At 51.4% G+C, this 12,977-nt stretch overlaps 1 protein-coding gene across 3 annotated transcripts in view; it reads right to left on the bottom strand.

Moving 5' to 3' along the window:
• The window catches only part of slx4ip (SLX4 interacting protein), a 166,004-nt gene that overhangs the window by 32,401 nt on the left and 120,626 nt on the right, over nt 1-12,977 (bottom strand). For all 3 annotated transcript variants that reach the window (XM_052496241.1, XM_052496236.1, XM_052496240.1), the window contains exon 6: nt 9,718-9,803. In XM_052496241.1, the coding sequence (XP_052352201.1) occupies nt 9,718-9,803 (86 nt within the window). The remainder of the gene's footprint in view (nt 1-9,717; nt 9,804-12,977) is intronic.

Here is a 12,977-nt window from a genome sequence, read left to right on the forward strand (position 1 = left end):
CTCCGTCTCCCTCCCTGTCTCCCTCCCTGTCTCCCTCCCTGTCTCAGTCTCCCTCCCTGTCTCCCTCCCTGTCTCCCTCTCTGTCTCCCTCTCCCTCCCTGTCTCAGTCTCCCTCCCTGTCTCAGTCTCCCTCCCTGTCTCAGTCTCCCTCCCTGTCTCAGTCTCCTCCCTGTCTCCGTCTCCCTCCCTGTCTCCCTCCCTGTCTCCCTCCCTCTCCCAGTCTCCCTCCCTGTCTCCCTCCTGTCTCCCTCCCTGTCTCCCTCCCTGTCTCAGTCTCCCTCCCTGTCTCAGTCTCCCTCCCTGTCTCCGTCTCCCTCCCTGTCTCCGTCTCCCTCCCTGTCTCAGTCTCCCTCCCTGTCTCAGTCTCCCTCCCTGTCTCAGTCTCCCTCCCTGTCTCCGTCTCCCTCCCTGTCTCCGTCTCCCTCCCTGTCTCCGTCTCCCTCCCTGTCTCCGTCTCCCTCCCTGTCTCAGTCTCCCTCCCTGTCTCAGTCTCCCTCCCTGTCTCCGTCTCCCTCCCTGTCTCCCTCCCTGTCTCCGTCTCCCTCCCTGTCTCCGTCTCCCTCCTGTCTCCCTCCCTCCCTGTCTCCGTCTCCCTCCCTGTCTCCGTCTCCCTCCCTGTCTCCGTCTCCCTCCCTGTCTCCGTCTCCCTCTCTCCGTCTCCCTCACTGTCTCCGTCTCCCTCACTGTCTCCCTCACTGTCTCCGTCTCCCTCACTGTCTCCGTCTCCCTCACTGTCTCCGTCTCCCTCCCTGTCTCCCTCCCTGTCGCCGTCTCCCTCCCTGTCTCCGTCTCCCTCCCTGTCTCCCTCCCTGTCTCCGTCTCCCTCCCTGTCTCCCTCCCTGTCTCCCTCCCTGTCTCCGTCTCCCTCCCTGTCTCCCTCCCTGTCTCCCTCCCTGTCTCCCTCCCTCCTGTCTCCGTCTCCCTCCCTGTCTCCGTCTCCCTCCCTCCTGTCTCCCCTCCCTGTCTCTGTCTCCCTCCGTCTCCCTCATTGTCTCCGTCTCCTCCCTGTCTCCCTCACTGTCTCCGTCTCCCTCCCTGTCTCCGTCTCCCTCCCTGTCTCCCTCCCTGTCTCTGTCTCCCTCCGTCTCCCTCACTGTCTCCGTCTCCCTCCCTGTCTCCCTCACTGTCTCCGTCTCCCTCCCTGTCTCCCTCCCTCCGTCTCCCTCACTGTCTCCGTCTCCCCTGTCCCCTCCCCTGTCTCCGTCTCCCTCCCTGTCTCCGTCTCCCTCCCTGTCTCTGTCTCCCTCACTGTCTCCGTCTCCCTCCCTGTCTCCGTCTCCCTCCCTGTCTCCGTCTCCCTCCCTGTCTCTGTCTCCTCCCTGTCTCTGTCTCCCTCCCCGTCTCTGTCTCCCTCACTGTCTCCGTCTCCCTCACTGTCTCCGTCTCCCTCACTGTCTCCGTCTCCCTCACTGTCTCCGTCTCCCTCACTGTCTCCGTCTCCCTCACTGTCTCCGTCTCCCTCACTGTCTCCGTCTCCTCACTGTCTCCGTTTCCCTCCCTCCGTCTCCCTCCCTGACTCCGTCTCCCTCCCTGTCTCCCTCTCCCTCCCTGTCTCCGTCTCCCTCCCTGTCTCCGTCTCCCTCCCTGTCTCCGTCTCCCTCCCTGTCTCCGTCTCCCTCTCTTTCAGCTGGAAAAGGTTGGGGCCTTAAACAATCTGAACTCTTCACTGACGTCAACTGAAAATATTACAAGAGTGTTGCTTTTGCTTTCAGTCAACGCCAGAGTAGTGGGAGAGACTGGGAGACTCACAGAGTAGGGGGAGAGACTCACAGAGTAGGGGGAGAGACTCACAGAGCAGTGAGAGAGACTCACAGAGCAGTGGGAGAGACTCACAGAGCAGTGGGAGAGACTCACAGAGCAGTGAGAGAGACTCACAGAGCAGTGGGAGAGACTCACAGAGCAGTGGGAGAGACTCACAGAGCAGGGGGAGAGACTCACAGAGCAGTGGGACTGGGAAACTCACAGAGCAGTGGGAGAAACTCACAGAGCAGTGGGAGAGACTCACAGAGCAGTGGGAGAGACTCACAGAGCAGTGGGAGAGACTCACAGAGCAGTGGGAGAGACTCACAGAGCAGTGGGAGAGACTCACAGAGCAGTGGGAGAGACTCACAGAGCAGTGGGAGAGACTCACAGAGCAGTGAGAGAGACTCACAGAGCAGTGGGAGAGACTCACAGAGCAGTGGGAGAGACTCACAGAGCAGTGGGAGATACACACAGAGCAGTGGGACTGGGAAACTCACAGAGCAGTGAGAGATACTCACAGAGCAGTGGGAGATACTCACAGAGCAGTGGGAGATACTCACAGAGCAGTGGGAGAGACTCACAAAGCAGTGGAAGAGACTCACAGAGCAGTGGGAGATACTCACAGAGCAGTGGGAGAGACTCACAGAGCAGTGGGAGATGAGCAGTGGGAGAGACTCACAGGGCAGTGGGAGAGACTCACAGAGCAGTGGGAGAGACTCACAGAGCAGTGGGAGATACTCACAGAGCAGTGGGAGAGACTCACAGAGCAGTGGGAGAAACTCACAGAGCAGTGGGAGAGACTCACAGAGCAGTGGGAGAGACTCACAGAGCAGTGGGAGAGACTCACAGAGCAGTGGGAGAGACTCACAGAGCAGTGGGAGAGACTCACAGAGCAGTGGGAGAGACTCACAGAGCAGTGAGAGAGACTCACAGAGCAGTGGGAGAGACTCACAGAGCAGTGGGAGAGACTCACAGAGCAGTGGGAGAGACTCACAGAGCAGTGGGAGATACACACAGAGCAGTGGGACTGGGAAACTCACAGAGCAGTGAGAGATACTCACAGAGCAGTGGGAGATACTCACAGAGCAGTGGGAGATACTCACAGAGCAGTGGGAGAGACTCACAGAGCAGTGGGAGAGACTCACAGAGCAGTGGGAGAGACTCACAGAGCAGTGGGAGAGACTCACAGAGCAGTGGGAGATACTCACAGAGCAGTGGGAGAGACTCACAGAGCAGTGGGAGAGACTCACAGAGCAGTGGGAGATACTCACAGAGCAGTGGGAGATACTCACAGAGCAGTGGGAGAGACTCACAGAGCAGTGGGAGAGACTCACAGAGCAGTGGGAGATACTCACAGAGCAGTGGGAGATACTCACAGAGCAGTGGGAGATACTCACAGAGCAGTGGGAGATACACACAGAGCAGTGGGAGAGACTCACAGAGCAGTGGGAGAGACTCACAGAGCAGTGGGAGATACTCACAGAGCAGTGGGAGATACTCACAGAGCAGTGGGAGATACACACAGAGCAGTGGGAGAGACTCACAGAGCAGTGGGAGAGACTCACAGAGCAGTGGGAGAGACTCACAGAGCAGTGGGAGATACTCACAGAGCAGTGGGAGAGACTCACAGAGCAGTGGGAGATACTCACAGAGCAGTGGGAGATACTCACAGAGCAGTGGGAGATACTCACAGAGCAGTGGGAGATACTCACAGAGCAGTGGGAGAGACTCACAGAGCAGTGGGAGAGACTCACAGAGCAGTGGGAGAGACTGGGAAACTCAGAGTAAAGAGAAACAATAGCAAAAGCTGTGATAGAATAACAGAGAGGGAGAGACACCCCGATCATGGGGTAGACAGATGGAACACAGAGTCCAAATGGCACGTTATTCCATTTATAGTGCACTGTATCACCATAGGGAACCGGTCTAAAGTAGTGCGCTATGTAGGGAATAGAGTGCCATTTGGGAGGTAGACATAGAGAGAGACATCCTCCATGGTCCTCTGATGTCTGCGCCAAGGTGAGAATGAGGCTCCTCGTTGATTTCCCACAGTCCTCTCTGGGGAGGGCAGAGCGGGTTCAAATGAGAACTAGTTTCTGGAAGACTCTACGTCTGTCATGACTGGACACAAAATAACTAAAGAGAAAGGTCATATGACGTGGGCGAGAGTGTGTGTGTCACACAGCGTGGGCTCTGAACGGTGGGGCTATGGTCGACTACGGCTGTTCCTAAACTGACTACGGCTGTTCCTAAACTGACTACGGCTGTTCCTAAACTGACTACGGCTGTTCCTAAACTGACTACAGCGGCTGTTCCTAAACTGACTACAGCGGCTGTTCCTAAACTGACTACAGCGGCTGTTCCTAAACTGACTACAGCGGCTGTTCCTAAACTGACTACAGCGGCTGTTCCTAAACTGACTACAGCGGCTGTTCCTAAACTGACTACAGCGGCTGTTCCTAAACTGACTACAGCAGCTGTTCCTAGACTGACTACAGCGGCTGTTCCTAAACTGACTACAGCAGCTGTTCCTACACTGAATACAGCAGCTGTTCCTAAACTGACTACAGCAGCTGTTCCTAAACTGACTACAGCAGCTGTTCCTAAACTGACTACAGCAGCTGTTCCTAAACTGACTACAGCAGCTGTTCCTAAACTGACTACAGCAGCTGTTCCTAAACTGACTACAGCAGCTGTTCCTAAACTGACTACAGCAGCTGTTCCTAAACTGACTACAGCTGTTCCTACACTGACTACAGCAGCTGTTCCTACACTGACTACAGCAGCTGTTCCTAAACTGACTACAGCAGCTGTTCCTAAACTGACTACAGCAGCTGTTCCTAAACTGACTACAGCAGCTGTTCCTAAACTGACTACAGCAGCTGTTCCTAAACTGACTACAGCAGCTGTTCCTAAACTGACTACAGCTGTTCCTAAACTGACTACAGCAGCTGTTCCTAAACTGACTACGGCTGTTCCTAAACTGACTACGGCTGTTCCTAAACTGACTACGGCTGTTCCTAAACTGACTACGGCGGCTGTTCCTAAACTGACTACGGCGGCTGTTCCTAAACTGACTACGGCGGCTGTTCCTAAACTGACTACGGCGGCTGTTCCTAAACTGACTACGGCTGTTCCTAAACTGACTACGGCTGTTCCTAAACTGACTACAGCGGCTGTTCCTAGACTGACTACAGCAGCTGTTCCTAGACTGACTACAGCAGCTGTTCCTACACTGAATACAGCAGCTGTTCCTAAACTGACTACAGCAGCTGTTCCTAAACTGACTACAGCAGCTGTTCCTAAACTGAATACAGCAGCTGTTCCTAAACTGACTACAGCAGCTGTTCCTAAACTGACTACAGCAGCTGTTCCTAAACTGACTACAGCAGCTGTTCCTAAACTGACTACAGCAGCTGTTCCTAAACTGACTACAGCAGCTGTTCCTAAACTGACTACAGCAGCTGTTCCTAAACTGACTACAGCAGCTGTTCCTACACTGACTACAGCAGCTGTTCCTACACTGACTACAGCAGCTGCAGCTGTTCCTACACTGACTACAGCAGCTGTTCCTAAACTGACTACAGCAGCTGTTCCTAAACTGACTACAGCAGCTGTTCCTAAACTGACTACAGCAGCTGTTCCTAAACTGACTACAGCAGCTGTTCCTAAACTGACTACAGCAGCTGTTCCTAAACTGACTACAGCAGCTGTTCCTAAACTGACTACAGCTGTTCCTAAACTGACTACAGCTGTTCCTAAACTGACTACAGCTGTTCCTAAACTGACTACAGCAGCTGTTCCTAAACTGACTACAGCTGTTCCTAGACTGACTACAGCAGCTGTTCCTAAACTGAATACAGCAGCTGTTCCTAAACTGACTACAGCAGCTGTTCCTAAACTGACTACAACTGTTCCTAAACTGACTACAGCTGTTCCTACACTGACTACAGCTGTTCCTACACTGACTACAGCAGCTGTTCCTAAACTGACTACAACTGTTCCTAAACTGACTACAGCAGCTGTTCCTAAACTGACTACAACTGTTCCTAAACAGACTACAGCTGTTCCTACACTGACTACAGCTTTCCCCCAAACTTCTGAATGTGAATCAAATCAATGAAGGCACATGACTTCTGACTAGGAAACTACCATGGGAATCTCCCTCAGACCAGACAACAAAGTGTTGAGTATGTGTTGAAAGGAATGGTGGTCTCTCACATTACCAACTATAGTCAGATACATATTCAGAGCCTAGCCTTACACATTCTAAAAAGGCACTACACGTTCTTAGAAGGCACTACACGTTCTTAGAAGGCACTACACATTCTTAGAAGGCACTACACATTCTTAGAAGGCACTACACATTCTTAGAAGGCACTACACATTCTTAGAAGGTACTACACATTCTTAGAAGGTACTACACATTCTTAGAAGGCACTACACGTTCTTCTTAGAAGGCACTGCACGTTCTTCTTAGAAGGCACTACACATTCTTAGAAGGCACTACACATTCTTAGAAGGCACTACACATTCTTAGAAGGTACTACACATTCTTAGAAGGCACTACACATTCTTAGAAGGTACTACACATTCTTAGAAGGCACTACAAGTTCTTCTTAGAAGGCACTACACATTCTTAGAAGGCACTACACATTCTTAGAAGGCACTACACGTTCTTAGAAAGCACTACACGTTCTTAGAAGGTACTACACGTTCTTAGAAGGCACTACACGTTCTTAGAAGGCACTACACATTCTTAGAAGGCACTACACGTTCTTAGAAGGCACTACACGTTCTTAGAAGGTACTACACGTTCTTAGAAGGCACTACACGTTCTTAGAAGGCACTACACATTCTTAGAAGGCACTACACATTCTTAGAAGGCACTACACATTCTTAGAAGGCACTACACGTTCTTAGAAGGTACTACACATTCTTAGAAGGCACTACAAGTTCTTCTTAGAAGGCACTACAAGTTCTTCTTAGAAGGCACTACACGTTCTTAGAAGGCACTACACATTCTTAGAAGGCACTACACATTCTTAGAAGGCACTACACATTCTTAGAAGGCACTACACGTTCTTAGAAGGCACTACACATTCTTAGAAGGCACTACACATTCTTAGAAGGCACTACACATTCTTAGAAGGCACTACACATTCTTAGAAGGCACTACACATTCTTAGAAGGCACTACACATTCTTAGAAGGCACTACACATTCTTAGAAGGTACTACACGTTCTTAGAAGGCACTACACGTTCTTAGAAGGCACTACACATTCTTAGAAGGTACTACACATTCTTAGAAGGCACTACACATTCTTAGAAGGCACTACACATTCTTAGAAGGCACTACACATTCTTAGAAGGCACTACACATTCTTAGAAGGCACTACACGTTCTTAGAAGGCACTACACGTTCTTAGAAGGCACTACACGTTCTTAGAAGGCACTACACGTTCTTAGAAGGCACTACACATTCTTAGAAGGCACTACACGTTCTTAGAAGGCACTACACATTCTTAGAAGGCACTACACGTTCTTAGAAGGCACTACACGTTCTTAGAAGGCACTACACATTCTTAGAAGGTACTACACGTTCTTAGAAGGCACTACACGTTACTTAGAAGGCACTACATGTTGGTCATTGGGTTCAATAAGACTAGTCTGGTCCCAGGTCTGTTCGTGCTGTCTTGCCAACCCCTCTGGTCATTGGGTTCAATTAGACTAGTCTGGTCCCAGGTCTGTTCGTGCTGTCTTGCCAACCCCTCTGGTCATTGGGTTCAATAAGACTAGTCTGGTCCCAGGTCTGTCCGTGCTGTCTTGCCAACCCCTCTGGTCATTGGGTTCAATAAGACTAGTCTGGTCCCAGGTCTGTTCGTGCTGTCTTGCCAACCCCTATGGTCATTGGGTTCAATTAGACTAGTCTGGTCCCAGGTCTGTTCGTGCTGTCTTGCCAACCCCTCTTGTCATTGGGTTCAATAAGACTAGTCTGGTCCCAGGTCTGTCCGTGCTGTCTTGCCAACCCCTCTGGTCATTGGGTTCAATTAGACTAGGCTGGTCCCAGGTCTGTTCGTGCTGTCTTGCCAACCCCTATGGTCATTGGGTTCAATAAGACTAGTCTGGTCCCAGGTCTGTCCGTGCTGTCTTGCCAACCCTCTGGTCATTGGGTTCAATAAGACTAGTCTGGTCCCAGGTCTGTTCGTGCTGTCTTGCCAACCCCTCTGGTCATTGGGTTCAATTAGACTAGTCTGGTCCCAGGTCTGTTCGTGCTGTCTTGCCAACCCCTCTGGTCATTGGGTTCAATTAGACTAGTCTGGTCCCAGGTCTGTTCGTGCTGTCTTGCCAACCCCTCTGGTCATTGGGTTCAATTAGACTAGTCTGGTCCCAGGTCTGTTCGTGCTGTCTTGCCAACCCCTCTGGTCATTGGGTTCAATTAGACTAGTCTGGTCCCAGGTCTGTTCGTGCTGTCTTGCCAACCCCTCTGGTCATTGGGTTCAATAAGACTAGTCTGGTCCCAGGTCTGTCCGTGCTGTCTTGCCAACCCCTCTGGTCATTGGGTTCAATAAGACTAGTCTGGTCCCAGGTCTGTTCGTGCTGTCTTGCCAACCCCTATGGTCATTGGGTTCAATTAGACTAGTCTGGTCCCAGGTCTGTTCGTGCTGTCTTGCCAACCCCTCTGGTCATTGGGTTCAATAAGACTAGTCTGGTCCCAGGTCTGTTCGTGCTGTCTTGCCAACCCCTCTGGTCATTGGGTTCAATTAGACTAGTCTGGTCCCAGGTCTGTTCGTGCTGTCTTGCCAACCCCTCTGGTCATTGGGTTCAATTAGACTAGTCTGGTCCCAGGTCTGTTCGTGCTGTCTTGCCAACCCCTCTGGTCATTGGGTTCAATTAGACTAGTCTGGTCCCAGGTCTGTTCGTGCTGTCTTGCCAACCCCTCTGGTCATTGGGTTCAATTAGACTAGTCTGGTCCCAGGTCTGTTCGTGCTGTCTTGCCAACCCCTCTGGTCATTGGGTTCAATTAGACTAGTCTGGTCCCAGGTCTGTTCGTGCTGTCTTGCCAACCCCTATGGTCATTGGGTTCAATTAGACTAGTCTGGTCCCAGGTCTGTTCGTGCTGTCTTGCCAACCCCTATGGTCATTGGGTTCAATTAGACTAGTCTGGTCCCAGGTCTGTTCGTGCTGTCTTGCCAACCCCTATGGTCATTGGGTTCAATTAGACTAGTCTGGTCCCAGGTCTGTTCGTGCTGTCTTGCCAACCCCTATGGTCATTGGGTTCAATTAGACTAGTCTGGTCCCAGGTCTGTTCGTGCTGTCTTGCCAACCCCTCTGGTCATTGGGTTCAATTAGACTAGTCTGGTCCCAGGTCTGTTCGTGCTGTCTTGCCAACCCCTCTGGTCATTGGGTTCAATTAGACTAGTCTGGTCCCAGGTCTGTTCGTGCTGTCTTGCCAACCCCTATGGTCATTGTGACAAGATCACATAAACAGATGTCGGTCTCTCCCTGGACCCCAGATCCAGTGGTGCGTGACCCCTGTAAACTCTGGAACCCCACAACTCCTTGAACCCACAACCTCAGACACTCTGTCCCAATCTTGTCCCCATCCCTGTGAGTAGGGGTCGGGGGCCTGGAAATCACCCTGGCAGGTCCAGGGGCCACACTACTTAAACAAAGCCGCCATATACAGACCGCATCCAAAATGGCACCCTATTCCCTATAAAGTGCCCTACTTTGACCAGGGTCCATAGGGAAGAGGATGCCATTTGGGACACATCCAGTGGGACCCTGGCGCACAATTTGGCAGCGCATCCAGGGGCGAATCTAAGTAAACAACTTCCAGCACATACAGTGAGAAGTGGGAGCAGTATTTGGCACCGAAGCCCTATAATAACAGACAGACAGCCCCGTGCTGGTGATGTTGCCAAGCGACTGGAAGGAAGAGGAAGTAGTGGAGTATAAACAGCCACTCACCACGGTTACGGCCGGGGTCGGGTTAGCTGAGGCATCCTCCAGTCGGCTCACACACACCACATAACGCTCAGGAAACACACGCAGCTCTGGGGAGAAACCACACGCACACATTATATATACACACACACACACACATTATATATATATACAGTGCCTTGCGAAAGTATTCGGCCCCCTTGAACTTTGCGACCTTTTGCCACATTTCAGGTTTCAAACATAAAGATATAAAACTGTATTTTTTTTGTGAAGAATCAACAACAAGTGGGACACAATCATGAAGTGGAACGACATTTATTGGATATTTCAAACTTTTTGAACAAACCAAAAACTGAAAAATTGGGCGTGCAAAATTAGTGACCATGAAAGTGTCCCAAGACGAAGAGCTCCATTTGGGAGGAAGAGGACCATGAAAGTGTCCCAAGAGGAAGAGCTCCATTTGGGAGGAAGAGGACCATGAAAGTGTCCCAAGAGGAAGAGCTCCATTTGGGAGGAAGAGGACCATGAAAGTGTCCCAAGAGGAAGAGCTCCATTTAGGAGGAAGAGGACCATGAGAGTGTCCCAAGAGGAAGAGCTCCATTTGGGAGGAAGAGGACCATGAGAGTGTCCCAAGAGGAAGAGGACCATGAAAGTGTCCCAAGAGGAAGCATTCCATTTGGGAGGAAGAGGACCATGAGAGTGTCCCAAGAGGAAGAGCTCCATTTGGGAGGAAGAGGACCATGAGAGTGTCCCAAGAGGAAGAGGACCATGAAAGTGTCCCAAGAGGAATCATTCCATTTGGGAGGAAGAGGACCATGAGAGTGTCCCAAGAGGAAGAGCTCCATTTGGGAGGAAGAGGACCATGAGAGTGTCCCAAGAGGAAGAGGACCATGAAAGTGTCCCAAGAGGAAGCATTCCATTTGGGAGGAAGAGGACCATGAGAGTGTCCCAAGAGGAAGAGCTCCATTTGGGAGGAAGAGGACCATGAGAGTGTCCCAAGAGGAAGAGTTCCATTTGGGAGGAAGAGGACCATGAGAGTGTCCCAAGAGGAAGAGCTCCATTTGGGAGGAAGAGGACCATGAGAGTGTCCCAAGAGGAAGAGGACCATTTGGGAGGAAGAGGACCATGAGAGTGTCCCAAGAGGAAGAGCTCCATTTGGGAGGAAGAGGACCATGAGAGTGTCCCAAGAGGAAGAGCTCCATTTGGGAGGAAGAGGACCATGAAAGTGTCCCAAGAGGAAGAAGACCATGAGAGTGTCCCAAGAGGAAGAGCTCCATTTGGGAGGAAGAGGACCATGAGAGTGTCCCAAGAGGAAGAGCTCCATTTGGGAGGAAGAGGACCATGAGAGTGTCCCAAGAGGAAGAGCTCCATTTGGGAGGAAGAGGACCATGAGAGTGTCCCAAGAGGAAGAGCTCCATTTGGGAGGAAGAGGACCATGAAAGTGTCCCAAGAGGAAGAGCTCCATTTGGGAGGAAGAGGACCATGAAAGTGTCCCAAGACGAAGAGCTCCATTTGGGAGGAAGAGGACCCATGAAAGTGTCCCAAGAGGAAGAGGACCATGAGAGTGTCCCAAGAGGAAGAGCTCCATTTGGGAGGAAGAGGACCATGAGAGTGTCCCAAGAGGAAGAGCTCCATTTGGGAGGAAGAGGACCATGAGAGTGTCCCAAGAGGAAGAGCACCATTTGGGAGGAAGAGGACCATGAAAGTGTCCCAAGACGAAGAGCTCCATTTGGGAGGAAGAGGACCCATGAAAGTGTCCCAAGAGGAAGAGTTCCATTTGGGATGAAGAGGACCATGAGAGTGTCCCAAGAGGAAGAGCTCCATTTGGGAGGAAGAGGACCATGAAAGTGTCCCAAGAGGAAGAAGACCATGAGAGTGTCCCAAGAGGAAGAGCTCCATTTGGGAGGAAGAGGACCATGAGAGTGTCCCAAGAGGAAGAGCTCCATTTGGGAGGAAGAGGACCATGAGAGTGTCCCAAGAGGAAGAGCTCCATTTGGGAGGAAGAGGACCATGAGAGTGTCCCAAGAGGAAGAGGACCATGAGAGTGTCCCAAGAGGAAGAGCTCCATTTGGGAGGAAGAGGACCATGAGAGTGTCCCAAGAGGAAGAGGACCATGAGAGTGTCCCAAGAGGAAGAGCTCCATTTGGGAGGAAGAGGACCATGAGAGTGTCCCAAGAGGAAGAGCTCCATTTGGGAGGAAGAGGACCATGAGAGTGTCCCAAGAGGAAGAGGACCATGAGAGTGTCCCAAGAGGAAGAGGACCATGAGAGTGTCCCAAGAGGAAGAGCTCCATTTGGGAGGAAGAGGACCATGAGTGTCCCAAGACGAAGAGCTCCATTTGGGAGGAAGAGCTCCATGGGCCATGGAGATGTAACATTCTCAGTCTCACAGCCCTCCTATAGAAGGAAAGGGACTCCCAGATTTTTAGGGTCTCAGAAAGGAGGCCCTTCAGGGACAAACTTAACAGGAAGATTAAGGAGGCCCTTCAGGGACAAATTTAATGGGCAGATTAAGGAGGCCCTTCAGGGACAAACTTAACGGGCAGATTAAGGAGGCCCTTCAGGGACAAACTTAACGGGCAGATTAAGGAGGCCCTTCAGGGACAAACTTAACGGGCAGATTAAGGAGGCCCTTCAGGGACAAACTTAACGGGCAGATTAAGGAGGCCCTTCAGGGACAAACTTAACGGGCAGATTAAGGAGGCCCTTCAGGGACAAATTTAACGGGCAGATTAAGGAGGCCCTTCAGGGACAAATTTAACGGGCAGATTAAGGAGGCCCTTCAGGGACAAATTTAACAGGCAGATTAAGGAGGCCCATCAGGGACAAACTTAACGGGCAGATTAAGGAGGCCCTTCAGGGACAACCTTAACACCAGACTAAGACAGCCCACCAGGGACAAATTTAACGGGCAGATTAAGGAGGCCCTTCAGGGACAACCTTAACACCAGACTAAGACAGCTCACCAGGGACAAACTTAACACCAGACTAAGACAGCCCACCAGGGACAACCTTAACACCAGACTAAGACAGCCCACCAGGGACAACCTTAACACCAGACTAAGACAGCCCACCAGGGACAACCTTAACACCAGACTAAGACAGCCCACCAGGGACAACCTTAACACCAGACTAAGACAGCCCACCAGGGACAAAGTTAACGGGCAGATTAAGGAGGCCCTTCAGGGACAACCTTAACACCAGACTAAGACAGCCCACCAGGGACAAACTTAACGGGCAGATTAAGGAGGCCCTCCAGGGACAAACTTGCAGGATGTTCTCAAG

Source organism: Oncorhynchus keta, chromosome 3 (assembly GCF_023373465.1).
Source record: "Oncorhynchus keta strain PuntledgeMale-10-30-2019 chromosome 3, Oket_V2, whole genome shotgun sequence".
In the NCBI taxonomy this organism is placed as follows: Eukaryota; Metazoa; Chordata; class Actinopteri; order Salmoniformes; family Salmonidae; genus Oncorhynchus; species Oncorhynchus keta.